Below are 21,980 nucleotides of genomic sequence, written 5' to 3'. Positions count from 1 at the left end.
AATCTCAAAAGAGAAGTTAAAATAAGATGGAATTTTAATGCTCCCAGTGGGAATAATAAAACGTCTAATCCCTTTGAAAAGGGGGAATGTGGCAAATGAGAACAGGACAAATGGGCCATATTAAATATAATGAAACTAACAATGAGAGCAAAATAAGAGCAGTGGAGCATGAAAGTGAAATGCGAAGAGTGAATTTTTTTTTGTAGCTGTATGAAAAAACAAAGACAAAAAATATACCGTGTACAATGTGAAATACACAACACATTTCGAGAACTACAAATACTGCTCTGCGGTTGAATGCCACCCGACAAATCCAATCAAATTGTGCCAAATTTAAAAAGGATTCTCTCGAAGCGTTAACTCGTTCATGAGGGATCTTGACATTTAACATCCAAGCTTTGACCAGTTTCCCTTCGAGTCCATCTGAACGCTGTGTGTGTTGACAACCTGAAAACATCATGCCTGCGGCTGCAGGCTGATGAAGGTCATTTTAAAAATCAGGGCATCACAGTTGAAATATTTCAACTTTTACTCTCTAAAAGTGAGTCGGGGTTTCAGATCCTGCAATTTTCCATAATGCAGCTTAATAGAATCTTTCTTTATCGCTGTTGGCGAAGTGGCGTCATCATTCAAACTTCATGCAACACAGGTTCTCGCATTTATTCAAAGTTTTGAGATATTTTCTTAAGACTTGCTGCACCAAAGTGACATTTTCAGACTGTTTAAATAAGCTACAGAAAACTCTGCATAAGAATATCTGTTTTATGTAAAAATACAGTCGGGGAATTCCATGTTCAATCATTCCAATATTACTATCGAGGAAAAAAGAATCTACAGAAAAACAGACTGAACCGTCTCTTTTCTCTGAAGTCTCTTTTTACACATTGAATCTTATTTAGTGCCAGCACCCAGTGGCCATTAAAAGAACTGCACCACTGCGCTGCTTTCACCCCTCAGTCATGTAGGGACACGCCTGTTCTCCAGGTCACTTCCTCCTTTAGTCGGGGCAGATGACTTTGCTAATGCCCTCACTGTTTAGCAATGCCGACGCGTTTTGTTAAATCTATTCACCTGTTTCATTCTGCGAGCCGGAAGACAAGAGGGGAGATGAAAGAGTCGACAGAATATATTCTGACTGGGGAAAAACATTTTCTCTGTGTCTGTCTCTTCCCATCAGCCCAGTCAATTGATGTGACATTGTGCATGATGACCCGCAACAAAGTGGATCAACAGAGGAGTCGAGTGGCAAGTGGTGGAATTTCAATGAGACGACCTCGCCTTTCATCGGACTTAGACCGAGTCAGCAAGCGGCATCGATCCGCGGCAAACAAGCGAGATCCGACTGAAAGTGAGGCACGGCGAGGCTGCGCATGTACACACAGGCAGAGCACACACAAGCACAGACAAAGCACCTGTCAATATCACCTGCCAGTCCACACACAGGGATAAAGATCCTCAAGTATGTGTGTGTTTATGGATTCAATTATTTCTATTTGTGTGCAAGGTTTGCGCAAAAAAGAATAATTACTCCTCAACAGATAATGGATTTATGGAACGATATCATTAGTTTCTTCTCTCTACGTCTTTTTTTTCTCTCGAACACGCGATGGGGTCAGATCATGGCAAAATAGTCCCATGTAACCTGGCCTTATTCTGTATCGTCTCTGGAAATGACCTTCCGTGTCATGGCAATTACCGCGGCCGCTAGGGGGTTTTCATGCGTGTTGGTGCGCGAGGAAATGATATAAGAGGTTCCTTTGACACCCCCTCCTCTCTAGGTCATGCGGCCTGCGGAGACTCCGTGGAGGTCACCGGGATATGAGCTTCTAATAGGGAACATGGGACAGAGAGTGCGAGGGAGGGATGGATGAAAATGAAGGAAGCGAAAACAACTCAACAGAATAAACAGACGCGTTCGAGATTATGCAATTGACACAATCAGGTTTAAAATCACCTCTGCACCTTTTTAGTTTCATTTTATTGCTCCGACTGACGCTTAAAACAGTGATTTACAGAACGCAGCGAGTACGTTTCATGACCCTGAGGCCCATAAAACCTGTTAAAAGGCCATTGCATGATTTCAAAAATGCATGAATGTCAATGAGGAAATTGCTCGTATTATTGTCTTTGCTCAAGAGAAGCCTCCCTAAGGAATAGGTTTTATATAGCTCTTTATTTTTTTTCATATTCACACCCGTGTTACAGTAAGTAAATGTGACACAGAAGTGGAACGTGTCCAATGAGATTAGACTCAGTGTCCTTGTTTACGATTTTATTCTTTATAGGTTGCTTGTGATTTATTACTTGATACAAACATTTGCGGAGCTGTTGGGAAGAGTGTTTATTATTTTATCAAACACATATGTTGAATCATGGTGTGTGTAATGCCTCCATGACACACTGATCCCTATCAAATCTGTTGAGCCTGTTTATAAAGCCAGTCTAGACAGCAGGAAGGCAAACACAAACACCCACTTCCACTTTTTTTTCGATTGCCATCTTCCTCTCTCATATACACACACACACACACACACATGCACACACACACACTTTGCACTCTCAGACTCACAAATTAAATGGGTTTACAAGTGGTGAGGGCCGTGCAAATCCACAATTCATCAAGAGGCCTCCAGTGGACCTTCTGCAGGACTTCCAGAGGGTCCGCCTCTTCACACAGACGATCATATTTATTTTTTTTCTTTGGGTGTTTTGATGTAGCAAGTTTTCATATTGCTCACTAAGATTTGAAAAGCATGAACAATCTGAATTTGTAAATTTACTTTTGTCCATCGGTGGCGATCCTCGTCGATATAATAAAGCGCAAAGGAAAGGAAACGTTTTACACATTCAATCACATCCCGACTGTTATTGTTTCATTTGTGAATCAGTCTTGTGATGAAAATATGTTTCACTTGCATTCAGAATTTTCAATTTCATACCTAAAATTGTACTTTTATTTTGTAGTCCAGCCTAAGAGGATAGTCTTTACATAAAGTTGGACGACATGACAGCTCCACAAAAGAGAAGCCAAAAATCAAATCAACAATCACTACTGTGCAGACTCCTGCTCCAGATGTCTTCAGCTTAAGATGTCAGCGTTCATATCCAGGATATTCTGGCTTCATTTCTGGGAGCGAGTGGGGACTTGTCATCCATCTTTATAGAAAGTGTATGCCTGAGAGGCTCATAAGGCTGATCTTGCCTTAACAGTACTCACCAGCAGAATCCCATGGACTGTTGTGCTCCAATGGAGCGAGAACTGTTTGTTCCAAAGAACTCGAAGTGGACATAAACATTTGAAATGTGAAGGCTTTGCTCTAATGCAGTGAGGTATTGTTTTGTCTGAATTTTGTGATTTAAGAATATTTGTTTATTTTTTTTTGTATGTTTTAATTTTAACACTGGATTTGGAGAAAAGAAATCCACGAGTCAGCCTGTGCCATATCTGCTATGGTTGCTATATAATGTAGCAGAGCTGCATATGAACACCATTAACAACCGTTGAGAGGAATCTTTTGAAATTAGCCACAGAGGGAGAAATCTCAGTTAATCTCCATGGAAACACATGAAGTCTTAAAGTGACTTAAAGTCTGCGAGGGCCCAGACCACGAGTCCTGAGGGTGGACATTTGGATTCACTAACACTCTACGTGTCTGTCACACTTTCACTCCAACACTACAGCAAATTCACACATCTCTTGTGGAGCAGCACACATTTTCACATGCGTGCACCACACAAACACGCGCGCACACACACACGCACACACACACACACTCACCCAAAAGCCAGAAAAGCTGCAATAAAACCAACCCAAGCGTTTCTGTTGTGGATCCTAATCCACTTTTCCACTCAGCTCACTGGTATATCTCTCCCTTACTTTCCCCCTCTTTCTCTCTGCATCTCCATTCCTCTTTTTCTACTAACGAAAACAATACAACGGGGCTGATCTGCGTAAATGCTGACGCAGCTGGAAACTTAAAGGCTCGGTGCACGGTGCGTTTTAAGACCCTCTTTTTAGAGGCCTTTTTTTTTGCCGCAGCAATAAACCTAAGACCACAAACTGGCAGAAAAGGCCTCAGCACCAACTTGCTTATACTTGAGATCGATAAGACGCCCCCTCTGGCATCTCTGGACTTGCAGTGCAGTTTTACTGGCAGTCAAAAGGTCAGAGAAATATGGGCTATTTAAGGTTCAGTGGATTCAGCTAATGGAGTATGTGCCATGCTCCTCAGAAGTACAGATGAGGCTATTGTAGGTGCCCACTTACGATGGCATGCTTGGTGAACTTCAGCTGCACTTTGCTCTCTTTGTGATGGACAATTACTTAGGAAACTAGAGATAGAAAGATACATCAGAGTCTAAAGAGGAACTATGTCTTGATGTTTTACTCTTACCATCAACATTTATTGTTGTCTAAGTGGCAGTGATGCACAGATCTGGTTTTTTGGGGATCAATGACAACACTGATATCAGAAAATAAACCATTTCCAAAACTGATTATATAGATTAAAAAAGGAAAATTGGCAATGATTCTGTAGCTGTGCTAATCAAACCCTCATGACAAAGAAATGTAATTGAGGCAATTACAAACATAAATACACATCTTCTCTGCATCACATTAGTTTCCCTCGGTCTTTATGGAAACTGTACCTGGTTGAGCTGCTCCAGGTCCTGAAAGCCCTCCAGGACTCTGCGGTACTTCCTCTCCCTGTACTTCCTGCGGATGAACGTGGCACGCTGCTCCGCCGAAGCGCCGCTGTACAGCTCCTCCTCCATGGGAAGATTAGCAGCCCAGAAACTGTTTGCATTCTTGTTCCCCACCTCCAGGAAGAGCTGATGGTTTGGCAAACACACAGGGGAGACATTCAGATGAGAATCATTAGTAGACCTATTTGTAGAATTTGAAATTAATATCCAATTTTAAATTTTACAGTCTTTAAGATTAACCTGGTTCAATGTACCAAGGAAAGATAGATGATACAGCAGAAAGTGGTTGGTTGTAAATGTATAGAAAAGGCACTCTGGGTATTTGGCCTTGTAAAGATTATCGGAAGATGATAAAAACATACGAGGGGATAAAGTAATGCTGTAATTTGCTTTCATTTCACACTCACCTCCACTAGCTCATTGCTCCAGATGCTGCTGTCCAACTTCAAACTCCGCACTTTGGAAATACTCGGGCCAAGGGAGCGGTGCTGTCCTGGCACACAGATAGACATGGTCATCAAGTTGATTGATTCCACAGATAAACAAACACAGACACACCAAGAAAAACCTGTTGGGCTCATGAAACCTTTTCTTAACTAGTTTATTTCATAAAAAGCATGACTGTCAGGTTTTTAGTTCCTAAAAAGTTCACATTAAAAAAACAAAACTTAAATTAAAAAACATATGCACAGAAATCTCCTCTGTGTGCAAACACACCTCAAGTCAGTGATGGAATAAACAATAAAGAGGCAGTAACAAGATGGAGAAACAGAGCATGACTGCAAGCTCATTCTCTCACTCACGACAGACATATTTAGTCCCCTCAGCACTCCTAATTGGAAATGAACGCACAGAACGAGGCCCATTAATTGCTAATGAATCATGAGTAATTCATTGTGTTTGCTGGTCGGCCTGTTTATTTGGGTGAACGAGAGACTTCTGGGGTTGCTTATGGCCAAAGACGGAGCATATATGCATAATACATTAGGCAAGAAACCTGCTGTACGCGTGAATGTGAATTATTGTCCTGTGTGTAATGGCGGATAATTTTAGATTTAGATTTGGCGTGAACTCATTACTGTCTTCTGTGCTCAGGCAGAGCGGCAGTGAGTGAAAATGTGCAGCCGTGAGCTGCGAGGGGCCGTCTCATCACAGATCCAGAGGGCACAGACCAGAAATCTCTGAATTATTTGTCACCTAGTTAGATAATAAAAATTTTGTAGGAATAAAATTAAGTAATCATTATACTTTAGGCATGCAGGGGTTTTATCGTATATACTCTGACGAAAACAAACCAAACTTTGCCAAAATGTACTTTTGAGAAATCAGACATTTTGTTGGACAAGACTAATTGCTCCTCAATTGGATTTGGAAACTAAAAGACCATGACAGGTCCCATTGTGATCAGGCTTGATGTGATCAGATGATGAATCACGGATAAGGGGCAGTCCTCGCTTTCCTGTCACATTCGTTCTGAACAAAAAGGTTTTTTTCCATTGCAAGTGGGAGAGTAGACATCTGCTCTACGGCTACACTTTCTATATCAAGGTTTTAGTTTAGTGAACTTTCGAATCAAGATCAATATGTTGTTTTTAAAGCAGAAAAGGAAAAAGACATGGACCAAGTATTGAACCCTGTGGAACACCATATGGAATTGGTAAAGGCGTTCTTATCTTCTTATCTTATATAGGACCAGTTGCGGATCTTTCAATAAAATATAAACCACAAGTTTCAAATAACCTATTAGCATTGTTTAGCTAAACATGAGCAATGTGATGCACAACCTCCTTAAGCAAATACATTGAAATGAGATCCAGGCAGTAGATGGATGAATTTAAACAGCTTTGAATTATCTATTTTGTTAAAAACATTGAAAGTCTGTCGAGGGAGAGAAAAGCATTGCTCTCGCTGTACTCCAGATGTCACACCTCATCAAATTGCGTTATTTTGTAATGAAATCGTTTAGCACGAAACTCTTCACGTTTACAAAGACCCAGGAGCAGATGAGTTGTAAACAATAATCTGGAGCTATTAACATATTTCTTACCTGACCAAACTCATTTCATCTGAGCTATGAAACTACTAATAAAAGAGGATTCCCTTTTCCCCTTAAAGGTAAATCTGTTTTCCTCTGAAAAAATACTTTCAATTTAAACAGTCCTTTTTACAGCAGCATTGTTTAAATGTGGTTTCTCCACCCCCAGAATTCAAACTCACTGCCTTCAAGACCACATACGTCAATCTTAGTTTCTGTCACTTCTTCTGGAGTGAAAATACTGCCTGCTGCAGTGCTACAGCCAAGCTCCAACCACTGAGCCATACAGCACTGCAGGACCATTTTCACTTGTGTAAGGGTAATGAAGCTGAGTGAAGTGTGCATGTGCATGTGCCAGCGGCTCCGTGGTGAGAACCTCCCCTTTCATGTGAAACCACAACACACAGAAGGACATTCCCGTCTCTGCGGCTTCCACCAACGGATTTCACCTCTGATCAAAAACTGTCCCGGTGACTACAGCGGCAGATCACGAAGCACTCGCCACTCTGAGACAAGTCAGACGGAAACAAAGAAAAACCACGGGTGATGCATTTTTGGGTTACCATGGCAACTGTTGCCAGTGTCTAGACGTTGTGCCCTGGTTTAGGAGTTTATTGCAATTATATGTGAAGAAAGGGGGCCTCCAAGTCATTGGGGTAATGTCATTTTCTTTGGTGGCTGCATAAAAGAGTAGAGAGAGGGACAGCTTTAGGGAAGTGAAGTTATTGAGGGTTGACGGGTTAAGGAGCCAGAACAAGTGGGAGATGCTTCCCTCAAAAAGTCACTGAAAAAGTCTAAACTAGTTTTTAAAGCTTCAATAATCAATGTTTTTTTTTTTATTTGACATCAGGTCAAATCACTACATGTAAAGCGAGATTGGTCAGATGTTGTTAATAACCCACAAAAACTTATCACCCAACTCTGCAGTTTGCTCCATGAGGCGTTTTAGCTTATTTGTGTTTATTGTTTCGGTTTTCTGGCTCACAAGTTTTACAGTTTCGTTTAGTGTCGCCGCTCTCAACAGACTCATTTCCAGCAGCAGGCAGCAGTTTGCAGTGAAAAGGCCTCTGGTAAACCCCCAGTTTGTTACTTTCTCATGAACAAAGTGCACACGGACAATTTAACAAACCAGCTGAATAACATATAGTGGGGGAGCATTTATAAGAATTGGTGGAGACCAAAACAGAGCTTAAAAGAGTTTGAATTTAGGACTTATAAGACCAGAGACTGCTAATGTTTCTCTGTGTCAGCTGAATGTGTTATTAGGCAGTTATGTTCAAGCAAGATAAATTTAAAGAGGTGATAATGTTTTATGTCAGTGGTGCTTTTACACTTTGCTGCTGTTCCTGAGTAGCCAAAAATATCAATTAATGCAGGTTTAATGCTCAGCAGTTTTTACTTATTTTTACCAAATGGTAGCCATGTTATCTCTAAAGGGGCTGTGATTTCTTACTGTCTAAAAAACAGTCAAGAAAATAAATGTTTAGGTGGTGCCGAGATGGATGCTGTTTCTTTTACAGTAATTAGAAAAAAAACAAGAATGTGCTGATGCTACGTATAGTATCTGAAAAAAAGGTTTTGCATGTTTTTCTGATTTTTTAGCTTTTTTGATCAAATCCACCTGTTTTCTAATGTTAAAAATAAAAACTGATATTTTTATTTTAAGACAGCTGACTGCTTCAAGTATTCACAAGCAAAAGACAAAATATTACCATATGAACCTGCTCCACAACAGAGAGAGAGAGAGGCTGCAGACTATTAAAATTCATTCCATCTTGGCAAGAGGAGAGGAAAGCTTGGGATCATTTTTACCATTAGCCTTCTCATTACTTCTTTCCTCTTTCTCTTGTTCAGCATTTCTCTTTATTGTCCATGACATGAGAGCACTAATTAAAAGCGTTAGCAGTCATTGGTATTCCAAATGGACCACCACCTAGTTTAAGGAGAGCACAGTGTGAGGACAGCTTCCCCGTTGCAGATATTCACCCGCTCTCTCCCTGCACGTCGACCAAATGTAATATTAAAACACCCCTGCAAATGAAATCATTTACGGGTGTTTGAAAAGGGATGTTGGATATCGAATGCGTACCAATTACACAGGCTCTGCAGAGGTGAGGTGAAGGATCGCATTAAAACTTATGACAAATCTCAAGCTCGGAGAAGATGTGGAGGGGGGGAGGATGGAGAGGGTAAGTGATAAAAAAAAAAAGAGGACACTACACACCAGCCAGAATGCCCTTCACTTTAAGCATGGCCGCTGCTTCCCTTTAATCATGTTTAGCGGGTCAAAAAGCAGTTTGGGATTCCCCGGGTTCTCGACCGTGGCTTAATCTTTGTTGTCATTTCATCTGTGACATCCAGCACAGCCAAACAGATTGGAGAGAGTCCAGAGGCCAGATGCCAGCTCCCATAAGTAGCTTATCACCTGAGATCTTATTCCAAAAGAGCCTCTGGGTCAGAGTACGTACTCCCAGACAAACATCAGACCACAGGTGAGTACAGACACAGCATGTATTCAAACCTTGCTCCTGATTTTTCGAATTAAGTTTGGTCTTTCTTTTTAGTTTGCACAATGTAATATCACTAATTATATTATAAATTATAAATATGAGTAAGAGGATGTTGTTGTTTCCAACTGGCCCCCAATCTTTTTCCACTTATGACCCTTTTTGTAGTCAGGCACTGCTTATTCATGAGTCCCTGTCAAAGGTTATAAGGGCTGTGTGTGTGCAACGAAAGAATGATATTTCCTTCCTACAAAGGAATCAGTCATTTTTCAATAAATTCTGAGAAAGTTTAAGGTTAACTACAACAATAATTACAGGTACACAGCAGTTGGTCGGTCGGGTTAATGAGTTAGGGTGATTGGTTCGGTTGGGGTTTCCCAGCGAATTATTCATGGATCTTGTTGGGGGAAAAAATCTGGTATATTTAGAGAACTGATTTGAGTGTTAGCAAGTTGGTGCAGTTTGAATAAATTCAATGGGACTGTTGGGGCTTGGCAGACGTATGCGCTCTACTGGTTGCCATTCTAGTTAATTCTGATAAATTGCTTGCATAATCTAGATTGTCTTTTAGTCATTTATATGAACACTTTCAAAAAGGAAATCATACAATTACAAGCGAATGAAGATTTAAGTATCAAATGACAAATTGGGTTAAATTTCACTTGGAAACCAAAAGCTGAAGGTAAATCAAACATAATTCCAATAATCAGAACAAAATTACATTGTTGTTAGTAGGAAATCATGATTTCCTTCTTTTTTTCTTTGTGTCTTGTGTAGCATTAAGTCTTCATTTTGTTCTGACATGTTTGTTTTCCTCTCGTAGGTGAAGAACCACTGCATTAAGAAATATCAAATGAAGCGACTCCTCACATGCTGCTTGCTGCCTCTCACACAAAGCTGTGAGTGGGCGGCTCTTTCCAAGCAGGGGATCGTTCATTTGATTGTTTATCTCGTGTACAATATCTTTCACAGGGTGTGTGTCTGCATCCAGCACGTGTGTGTGTGAGACAAACAAAACGTAGTAACGAGTAACATCGTGTAGCGTCTCTTACCTGCACATTTCTTACAGATGACCACACCCAGATTGACGGACGCCCACTCGGGCCTCTGGGCGCGGCAGTCGGCACAGCTCCTGTTGGCCTCGTCGAACCAAATCTTCTCTGCCACTTCATAGTCGGAGAGTGTCTCCGCGATCGATTCTTGGACCGCTTCAATCCACTCCTTCTTCTCCCATTCTGACTCGGCCGTGAAGCTGCAACAATTGATTTTTTGCCCCCCCCCACAGACATGCCTCACTGTTATTGATTTGATTTGAGAGAGCAATTAAACAGCATAGTATCGCTTGGCAGGGTTATGGGGGCGTGCAGGATTTGGAGTTTTTTTGGGGGGAGGGGGGTTGCTGAGTATGAACATGGGTGATTGCAATAGATTTGGTGAAACTGATAGGGGGGGTGAGGAGAGGGGCGGCGAGGCAGGTAAATCAATCTGTCCCACCTTGCTCCACTAAAATCTATAAACTGCTAATGCAGGATAATTTGTGAGGATATCATTTCTATATTAGACCCAGAAATGCTGAGAAATCGTCACGTAAAGCTTGGTCATGAGACTCCGTTCCTGTCATGTCACTAGAAACAGAAATCTCAAGGCCCATGAGCCCAGCGTATTTTTAAGAAGTGAAATGTGTGCAACAAGTTATCTGTGCACGCGTGTGAGCTTAAGCAAGAGCACGTGGAAGACAATAAAAGAGACCACAAGAACAACAGAGATAGACACGTATGAAATTGAGAGTAAAACCAAAGAAAGTCCGAGCTTGACTGAAAGGGGTACTTAGAGAGGAGAAACGGGACCACTTGTCTCCATGGCAACCTGGCTACTAGTGTAAAGTAAGACGGAAGATGAAGGGAGGGAAGGAGACGGTGGAGAGGAGAGGAAGCTTTCACTCGGAGCATGCAGGAGGATGTTCGCCAGGGCAACATCGTCTAAACAAGCCGGCAGAGATCGATTGTGTTGATGGGGTTGAGCCGCTCTGTGCCCACCGGCCTCTGCCCCTCGGAGGAGATGACTGCACACATCGTCTGCTGAACTACAACACGGCCTCCAAAATCACAGAGGAGCAAAGGGAAGCAGGAGGAAGCACAGGTGAATGTGGAGGTTCACACGCTGCAAAGTTTTAAATATAAACTGCAGGCCTGTGTCAGACGGGGCCACAATATAAACTACAGCTTGAAGGACAGCAGGCCAGTTATGAGGAAAATATTCAATCAAAGACAACCACAAATGTTCTTTCAAAACCACTGAGAAATGAAAGCAACCCTAATAGATGGAGTAGAAGGAAAAAGACAGTATTTTTTTACAATCAATGTCAATCACCCACGCAACCACAGGATCCAAGCTCTCCATCGTTCATCTGCGTTCCCGCAACTATAAAGTCACAGCACTCTCATGTTGTTGCATTCTGCGCCCAGGCAAAGTCCGACAATAGAGTTCCGGCTGATGTGGCCAATGGTATTAGTAGTGGCTAATGGGGGATGTGAATAAACTTAAAACTTCAATTTCAACTGGCTTACATGACCTTCATGGTTTGGAGTTCGAAAAATTGCTCTTAACGATCAACGTCACGGTTTGCCCACTCACCCGAGGACCAGATATCAGTCCTTATTCATGAACATGTTTTCTGTTCATGTAAAATGACGGTTGAATTTGGTAATCCAATTTTAAATACAGTAACTTGAAATTCTTAGCTGTGGTGACCTTTAAATCCTTAAGTTTTCTCCCTCTGGTGATTTTATACTATTTGCTGTGTAGGGCTTTTATGCTGCGCTATCATACATACCACATAGAAGCGAGGAAATCAAATTCTACTTCATGAATGATGAATGGGCACATGGCTTCTTTTGCATGCGTGTATAATGTGCTTAATGGTAATATATACAAAGTGGGTTGTATAATTAAACAGGTTTTCTTTAATATTATACTTGCATGTTAAATATTTAGAGCAGTTAATCAAGTTTAAGTCGAAAAGCATCAATATTACTTCACAGAGTTTGACAATAGTGACAATTGTTAATACAGCCACTAGGACCTTGATATGAAACAGCCCAGTGCACAGCCAAAGAGACAGTTAGCCGATCAAATAAGATCAAATGTACCAAAAAATGGCATGAGAGGATAAAAAGAGAATCAAGAAATACTGAGGTAACTTCAGTGGATAACAGATTTCTTCTAAGATCTTCTGCTCTAATGAAACAAGGTTGAACTATCTGGCCTCAATTATGAAGCATCATGTCTGAGTGGAAACCAGGCACCGCTCATAATCTGCCACACACCGACGACGAAGCGCAGCGGCGGCAGAATCACGCTGTCGTGGGGAAGGTTCAGGGGCAGGGAGACCGGTCAGGGTCGAGGCAAAGCTGAACAGAGCAAAAGGACAGATATGCTTAATGATAACCCGGTGAAGAGCCCAAAGGTTTGCTTTCTTTTAGGACAATGACCTTAATTAAGAACACAGTCGAGACAGCGAACAAGGGACAACTCTATGAATGTGGAGCCCAGGAAGAAACCTGACCTGAACCCAACCAAACATCTCTGGAGAGACCTGAACATGTCTGTCCAAGGAACATCTTTTCTCATTCCTCTACAGTTATTCTTTTTTTCTCCTGAAACTCCTCGTCAGTGTTTCCGCCAATACTTCGTAAGAATTGTGATTTCATGTGACATCTCAAATCCCCCACATTTGCAGAATGCATGCATTGCTGCAAGCACGCCTCCTAAGAAGGTTGACATCTAACTATCTAACTGTGAGATTATCAGTGTGCGTGTGCTGCTAAGAGCTTTGGATCATCAAATCTAAAATATTCAACTGTGAACACACCCAGGATAATCCAAGACCTGTCACAAGTTTCACTTTGAAAACAAACAAACATGTAAATGTCCATCCGTACACTGTTTTCAAACCAGAAGCACAAAGTATTTTTCCTCCAAACTTGTCTGTCTTTGCCTGGTTACATCTCTTCTTTCTGCCTCATTGTCATTCTCCCTCCTCATAAAAGTCTGCGATTGTATCTACCACAGCGGACTGAGCGCTCTGTCCATTTAACGGCAGCAAAACAACAGAAAAGCCAAAGTGAGTCTCCACAGCTTAAAGTGATTAGATGAGTTTCTCACTAATCCCCACCTTGAGCAGGTAGGAGAACGCTCCCAGGGCTACCAATCGATTTGACACACACACATACACACACACACACACACACACTCACACACACAATGAAAGCCTTTCAGCAATCACCTCATCAAAACAATTCGGGAGAACTGAGCTCATTTTAATTCCACCTTCTTTTTGTTGCACACAAAATGGCAATTACGTCCAGCGTATTAACGAAGCTGCCAAACGATGGGACCATTAAGGCAGCTGACACAAACAGATCGATCGGACATGCAACAGACAGGTAGAGGAATGAGGACGGAGGAAAAAAAAGTCTTTTCACAAGGCAACGGGCAGAAGAAAAAAAAAAGGGATGAAAAAGAAAAGAAACTTGTGAACAAGCGCATACAAACAAACAAGCCTTGCTTTGCCCAGGCAGCTGTGACGGTTGTATTCTAAATGGGCCATTACAGCACAAACAAGCAGCGCGCTCATTGATCGTAGGTCCTCGGGGAACAGAGGCACCTAAAAGGCTTTGTGCCCCACAGGCGTACAGATACCTGCATGAAGCTCCCGTGGGAAGACTTCATAAAAAAATTTTTTAAAACCTGATCGATAATTAGCGATTTCTGTGCAGAAGGCTGTTCACATGTAATGCATGCGCTGGGATGGCCAATAAGTCTGTGAGGTGTGCGGCGGTCGTCGAGGTGGTGTGTGAAAGAGATTTGACACGAGTGAGAGAGGGAGCGACTGAAATACACTTCTTCTTTTTCTCTTTGTCTCATTAGAGCTGAAGCTGGACTGTGTGACCTGCCTGCTCATTAGTTTCTCGGCTCACATCACAGAGGAAAACATGCACTGGAGTTTGTACTGTGAATTATATACACAGGTGTTAACATTGGCTGCAATATCTGACAATAAAGGTGAATTTTGAGAATAAATCTTAAATCCTAAATTTTTTACATTTACTTTAATTGTTCACTTTCATTGACGTTGCTAAATGTTGCACAATGCAAGGATGTTAAAAGTCTGCCGTGCTGAGGGGACTGATATCTGCGAGTTCAGAAATATATTCCTGATCTGTTCCTGTTCAAAGTGAGGTCAAGTTTTGGGGACTGTCAACCTGCACCATCTGCTCATGTGGGAACATCAGGGTTCATGCGACTCGCTGCAACGAACATGTATTTTTCATTATCAGTTATTAGAATTGGTTATTATTATTTTTACAGAGTAGGATCAAGGTGGTTGACCTTGGAGACTGAGGTTTGAAACTTTTGTATTGACTCAAAAACATTTTTTATTTTCTCTTTCTAAAAAGTGTATTTTACACTTGCCTCTCAGGGCCAACAGGTTTTCAAAGATGAAACTTACAAAAAAAAGATCCTGGCCTAAAACAAATGTATGAATAAAAATCTTATTGGCCGCTGCTGGCAACTGTATTTAAAGTGATTTTCGTGCCTATAGAAAACAGAATAAATCCTCCAAGTCTCCAGGAAAGAAGATTATGAAAAATAAATCTGATATGACTTTGTGAATTTTCCCCTAACAGTTACAGTTATATATATATATATATATATTATAGTAAATGTGATTACCTGATGAGATATGATAAAATATACTGTGACGCATGCACATACACAAATGGGGTGCACACTTACCAGAAGTTCTTAAAGGGCGTGTTTATGTCAAAGCCTCTGCGGTCCACTTCTTGAATATTGGCAGCCGTGAGTTCCACCTGAGCGATAGCCAGTCCCGCTCTATAGTCCTGGACCAACACAGAGGGAATGAGAGTCAATGCTGTATATACCCAGATCAGGCTATGCCGCCTTTTCATAATTTACACCATATAATGAGAAATGATTGGTTAAATATGATGCCTCTAATGATTTGATGAATTTGCTCAATTAACAGATAAACAAACGCATAAAGATGAAGAAATTAGGTAATAATAATAACTTTCAAGGTACCCAAGGTCATTTTACAGAGTTAGGGAACAAGAAAAAGAGCTTTTGTGGTTTTGAGTTTTTTTAAATGTGTCCAGGGATGGAGCATTGTGTATCTACAGTAAATAATCCAGAGGTTCGGGGGCAGCAGTTTGGTGCGAAATGTTAAATGCCCTTCTGAATTATCTTCCCACAGAGTCAAAAAACAAAAGCCTGGTAATAAGGACAGAACGTCCTCCACAATCAACAATTAATCACCGTTTCCTCCCAAAACAAAATAACTTTTTCACTTTCTTTGGGCAACATGAATCTAAAAACTGTTCAAAACACTTCAGAAAAAGAAAATGTTTTCCTGAAGCCCCCTGCAAATGTTAGGGGCCATCTCAAGCCCTTTCTGGCCAAATTAGAATTCTCCGTAATAAGCTGGGATCAACAGGTCACCTCATTAGAGTCAAAACTCGTTTCTCACTCAGGGCTTGAATGTCATTCGGCAAAATAAAAACCAACAAACACCAAAGAAGGCCTGACATCACCACAGGGACATTCTCAGCGTACATGACGCACAAACCTGGTCAGTGTGTGACGCTCATGTGTGCAAGTGTTAAAGAGAAACCTGCAGAGACAGGAAGAGATGGAGAGGATGTAGTGTGTCTGTGATTGTGTGTGTGAATTGGGATAAGGTGTAGTTGGTCCACAACGAATGGAAGTCGATGCAAAGTCTTAATATGGATAGCAGCACAAACCAGTGTGTGTGTGTGTGTGTGTGTGTGTGTGTTCCTGCATGAATCAGCAAAGCTCTGCACAGGGGCAAAGGTGCATCTGGAAAATCCAAACCAGCCCGAGCATTCACCCTCTGTTTTTTTTTTTCGCAGGCCCATTTCAGAAATAGGGGTTAGATGCCGAGGCACTGTTTCCACAAGCTCCACCTTAACTCCACACCCCTTCCTCCCCCACCTCACCCTCAACACTCACAGCAGTTTTGGCCATTTGCTGTAGCCCGCAGCTCTGCGTTTCTGACATTACAATACAGAAAAAGACACTTTATTCCATTACTGAGGCGCAGAGACAAAGCCAAACATCATGAGTCAAAAGATGGGGGAGAGGAAGACAGCAGGAACACAAAGGAAGGGGAATGAGGGAGAAAGTATAAGTGAGAGGTGGTCTTAGTAATCCTCCCTGAGAGTGGGTGAGATGGGTGAGGGGTCAGCTGAGCAGTTTAGAGAAAGCGAGTGTGTGTGTGTGTGTGTGAGCCAGAATAAAACAGGATCTATGCCAGTGCTCAGTGAATCACGAACAGTCTTAGCGATGAGCGCTAACTGCCACTGTGCCGTGCCAGCTATGAAACACGTGTGTTTCCTGCACCAACTGTTCTCTACCAGCAAAAACAATTTGCACTAATTACACAAACAAAGAAGATAATGAATCTACACCATCTTAATTGATGAGACACTTTTTATTTTTGAGAAATGCATGGTCAGTGCAAAGAAATGAGGGCAAGAGCGTTGCCACTATCTCGCGCAGAAACCTTCAGCTAATTGGCAACAAACTTCTCGGAAGCGTCCAGATTTTGCAGATTACTGCACAAGGAGGAAGTCACTTAAATTTTTCAAACCAGAGGGATTCAATTGGAGCCGTCAAAATCGTACTTTGACCATCATTAGCCCCAATTAGACTAATTCGGAGAAATGTAGAGGAGTGTGGTGGAAAACTAAATGATTCTCCTTTCTGCACAATGATACTGAGGCAGAGTGAGCTGAATAGTAATATGCTACTAGTGCGGAGGGATTCTGTGAAGCTTTATGAGCAATTAAGACACTGAGCGGGGAAGTGGCATTAGAGACATAAAGATAGAGGGGAAGAAGAAGAGGAGGCGGGTGAGACAATTGAATTCACTGTGGCCGAGGTTTAATTGAGCTAAAAAGTTTTGATGCAAGGGCTCTCGCCTCTCTCCGTCCTATCAATTATAACTTTGTACCCTCATTGCTCTTTTAAGTTCTACTGAGGTTTGAAGACGCGTGACGCCATAATGAGAGCGCAAAGGTGGTGGGAAAATGAACATCGTTCTCGCCGACCGCTCAGTTCGACCAAAAGATCTCGAGGCAACATGTGGCGGTAATTCAGACACAGAGAAGGACAAATGGTTTGCATGTATAAGATAGGGGGAAGATGTAAGGTGGAGGAGGCCGCCGGGCGCCGCTCACGCAATGCATGAGCACTCCCGCCTGTCTCAACGCGAGTGTATGACTGCGCTGAGAGGGCAAAGCAGTCACCTATACCTAATGACCCTCATCCCTCTCAGGCAGCCAATTAGAGCGCCGGGGGTTAGCGGCCGTCCGGCCCTCACCACTCGTTACCCGCCCAATATGTGCCGTGGCCTCCTGCCCTCTCCAATTAATTCACCAAGGATGGAGGGAAGGAAGGATGGAAACGGCGTTAGAGGTAAAAATAACTCGCCCAATTACAACAGCCGAGGGTCAGGTGGCAATAATGGCACTTAGAGGGGGGAGAGGGGAGAAGGCTCTCAGGCGAATGTTCATGATTCTTTTTTTTTTGGGGGGGGGGGGGGGGGGGTTCTTGGCTACTTTCTGCCCACAAACCACACAACATGAATAAAGCATCTCAAAGAACTTCAAAACAGCTCAAATCAAGTAAACACATTGAATTCCTGCAAAATTTGAGTGATAAAAGAATTTCTCTGACTACTACAACAAATAACCTTAACCTGGGAAGTGGTCAGCAAAGCCCGGATCTGAGTATTCATGCATCCAATTATAATTTCTATTCAATGCTTCCCTGTCTCTTGTTGTGTGAGTCAGTCACTCCAGAGTGCAGAGTTTGCTCTAAAAGAATAACAGACAAGAAGAGGCGGCCTCTGCCTCTGTAACTCCGACTCAGCGTTCACTCAACCACTTAAGCTGCTCTAAAAGCATGCAGGTTAAGACCGCCTCACAGAGGGGTAGGTGAGTTGGAAAAGCACACACTCAACAGCAGACAAAAGACTTTTGATTATTTTGAACATCAGGCAGCGAGACAGAGAGGCCAAGGAGAGTGAGGCCCTGCGGACAATGATCGCGGATTAGAGAGATGCAGGGAGACACACAAATAAATATAATGGAGGCAAACGAGAGAAACAGCAAGAGGCGAGTGATGAATGCACTCATAGTGAACCTGAGCAAAACTCAACTTAACATTTGATTAAATATTTTACAGATGAAAATACATATCCTGAAAGAATATTTAAAAATCATGTACTGAATCAAAGAGAGGTCCTAAAATGCAGCCAGCAGCCAGTGAAAGTCACTTCATTGGTCTGTCAGTCACATTTGTTCAAAAATATTTCATTAAACTTTACTGTGCATGTGGAACATGGCTATAAAGGCTTTATGAGCCCGACTGCTGCTTCACTGTAAGCTGAGCTGGTAAAGAAAAGGTTTAATGCACAGAGCAACAGCACCAACCTGTCTGGATCTGATTTGAGCTACGAGTCTTTTACAGACATATTGGCATCAGCGTTTAAATCATATGATAAAAAATGTTAAAAGATGAGCATTTATGTTTATATATTTTACATTAAAAAGATTTTTCTATTTATTAATTCAAGGCTTTTATTCATAAAGTTTATGCTTCGATTTATCTAAATGTTTAATTATCTTAATTAAAATTGTAAATGTCATTAAACTGTAAATATCAATCCTCCTCGATGACATTTCAAGTGTTTGATAATGAATCATTTCAAATTTGTTCAATATATCAGTACCAGATTGTTTTTTATTCCCTAATAATCGGTGTGAACTTGCGGACAAGCTGAAGATTACACCTGCTAATATGAGTTCACATGTCTAACTTGCTGTGCTGTACCCAAATAGCAAAAAGAAGTAAAAGCAAAAGACAATACAATAAGTGTAAATTGCACATACATTATGTTCGTGAGAGTATTTGAAATTTGCTCTTTGAGCTGCATCAGGTATGCATACAGAATCGAAACTCATTACAAGAGGGGGGCCTCTTGTGTCGCAAATTCTGCAAAGCGGCCTGGCAGTCTTTGGATGCTGTTAATTGCTACAAAGAAGATCTTGAGAGGAGCAAATGAGAAGGAGATTCAATTAAAGCAGAGATTAATTAAATCCTCAGTCTCACTGTTATTATTGTATATTCAGAATACCTTTTCCACCAGAGAAGGCTCGACCGTATGTGCAACTTTTGCTAAGTAGGAGGAAGAAAAAAAAATGTCTCAGGCATTTTTTTTTTTAAGGTTCAGCCAATCAGGAGCGAAGATTTTTTTTGTGTGTGTATAAACTGGGTTCAGCTGAGCTTGTGGGAACGCGGTTTACATACAAGATGACAGCAAGAAGTATGATCGTCCAACAAACAATCAATCAACCGCTGCAGTGAAGACAAACCCGATAACACCTGTGATGTATGAGATGATAAGATGTGAAACAAGTTGCTCTGGTTGTCAAGATCTGCCTATGCAGCCCGTGGCGGAGTGGTGGGGGGGGGATCCTTCTCCGAGTGAATGTGACACACTTTGTGCACCGTCTGACTTTCTTTACCTTAGTGTTTAAATGACCTTAAACACAGCTCCATCACGGGGCTTACAGCCCGTGAGAAATGGGAGCGGGGGTGGCGAGGGAGGAGCTGGGAGGATGATGTTTCCAATAGCTCGTTCATCATGTTAGATTAAATACTCCACTCCACTGAACTTGAACAGGGCAACGGTCTACCTCCCTCTTGCTCTCCATCACTCTCCTTTTTTTTTTTTATAAACTACCAACGCTCATTTCTCACTCATGCGACCCCTGCTCCAAAGGGCTCCCGCCATCCCTTTTGTTTCTATCTCTTCCTCCACTATTCCACCCCCCGTTTTCCGTCTGTCTCCCTCTTTGCAAGTCGTCTCTGCTGCAATAGTGCCGGGGATTTAGCTTGTAAACCGAAATAATACAATTAATTAGTTCTCTCCCTACGATTCTCTCCATCGTTCCTCACGCTCACGTCTCAGATCAAGGAAGTGGAAATGTGCTGACATGCAGTGGTAACCAAAAGAGAATTCTAACAAAGATGTTTGTTCACCTTAATGAAGAAAATAATGAAAGGCAAACAGCAAAACTACAGGAGCGAGCGAAACGAAATGAGAGCCAAGGAGGGATGGAAATGAGTTGGATGCGCGCGGCATTATCAAATATGCACACAAATAAGTGTGAGGCACTGCTGGAGATGAATAGTAGAAATAGTATCGCTGCTATTATGGATCTTTCAATCACAGACATGTTGCTACTGGGACACAAGTAAGAAAAGATTCATGAGATTTTGGGCCATTGGGTCATTTGACAAAAAATAAACTGTGAAGCAAAAGGTGCTACAACCAAGCATGTTGATACCCCACTGAATTTACTAAAATACTTTGACTTAGCTTGAGGAAACCGGTAAGACTTAAAAAAAAGGAAACGTTGAACATTTTGCATCTTGTATATCTAGAGGCAAAGTAAGGAAGCATTAGCTTAAACCTCATCTACCTCATGGATGCCTTAGCTTAGCATGCACACTGAACGCAAAAAGATATGGGTTTTACAGAATTGTTCAAAAGAAGACTGAAAATCTCACAAGGGATATTTCACTTATTTAAGAAATTTAAAGATGATGTTCACACAACTGTAAAGATGACAACCACACTAATGTTGAAGTTTTATATCCTTGTGGTTTTCATTTACTTCGGAAAAAGCTAGGCCAGCAGATCTTCTGCTATTTCCATTCTTTATGCTAAGCTCCATATTTACAGGTCAAGCGGTATCTTCTAATCAAACCCTCGGCAACAAATAGACGCATAAAAATAAACCCTGTGTAGAAATTGGGGCGTGGAGACACTGGCCATGTCGGGCCACAATGGATTTGTATAGCAGGAAATGCCAGATCCAGGGTTTATGGAGCTTGATCGAAACCAGGATTTTCAAATTAGGATATTCTGACATTTAACTTTGTCAATACTGACCATTCATCTTATTTATGTGTGTCTCTCAAAATGTAGGAAGGCAAAGTACAAAGTATGGAGGCATCATTTAAAGACTGTATCCATCTTCCTCTTCCTAACTTTAAATCCCCATATATTGACTGTTTTTCTAGAAAGTGAGACAAGTGTGCACATTAAAGTCATTATGAACAGCTTCGGTGGTTAGAGGTAATGGAAATAAAGCCACATTTTAGGGATGTTTTTTAGGTCAGATGCAGTGCCGTCGATATTTTCCGGAAGAGAAGCTTATGATTTCCACCCACAGGCTGAGGTACAGACTGAACCAAGCTCTTTCAGACCACCTTCAGATATGCAGAAAGTGGTGGTCCATTTAAATAACACGAGGTCCAAGTTACACCAATATGCTTCACACCAAAGGCAGCTCATAATAACGGAATAAATACCTTGAACCCTTAAAAACACAAATACGAAACAACTTAATTAAAAGTGTAAAAAGTTGCTGCATAAACATTCACTGAAACCACTCGGTGTGGTTGCACAAAAAATAGGTTTGTGAATACTTGCAAATTTAACAGAAGGGAAAAATATGCTAAAATATGATTAAATACAAAAACATTGGATTTCTTTTTTCCAAGACAAACGGGTTCTCTCCTGCTGTAATGTATTCACTCATTAAATTGAA

The 21,980-nt window shown here is 41.6% G+C and overlaps 1 protein-coding gene across 8 annotated transcripts in view; it reads right to left on the bottom strand.

Moving 5' to 3' along the window:
• arap2 (ArfGAP with RhoGAP domain, ankyrin repeat and PH domain 2) overlaps positions 1–21,980 on the bottom strand; it is a 98,859-nt gene that overhangs the window by 45,711 nt on the left and 31,168 nt on the right. For all 8 annotated transcript variants that reach the window (XR_011239903.1, XM_069518764.1, XM_069518768.1 and 5 more), the window contains 4 exons: positions 15,049–15,155; positions 10,302–10,501; positions 5,115–5,200; positions 4,651–4,833 (listed from right to left, as the gene is read on the bottom strand). Coding sequence is in view for 7 of the 8 variants with exons in the window: in XM_069518764.1 (XP_069374865.1) it covers positions 4,651–4,833; positions 5,115–5,200; positions 10,302–10,501; positions 15,049–15,155 (576 nt within the window). In the remaining variant the exon portion in view is untranslated. The remainder of the gene's footprint in view (positions 1–4,650; positions 4,834–5,114; positions 5,201–10,301; positions 10,502–15,048; positions 15,156–21,980) is intronic.

This window comes from Paralichthys olivaceus, chromosome 22 (genome assembly GCF_024713975.1).
Source record: "Paralichthys olivaceus isolate ysfri-2021 chromosome 22, ASM2471397v2, whole genome shotgun sequence".
Lineage (NCBI taxonomy): Eukaryota > Metazoa > Chordata > Actinopteri > Pleuronectiformes > Paralichthyidae > Paralichthys > Paralichthys olivaceus.
The sequence above is the reverse complement of the archived record's forward strand: the minus strand, read 5'-3'. Positions and strand labels throughout refer to the sequence as shown.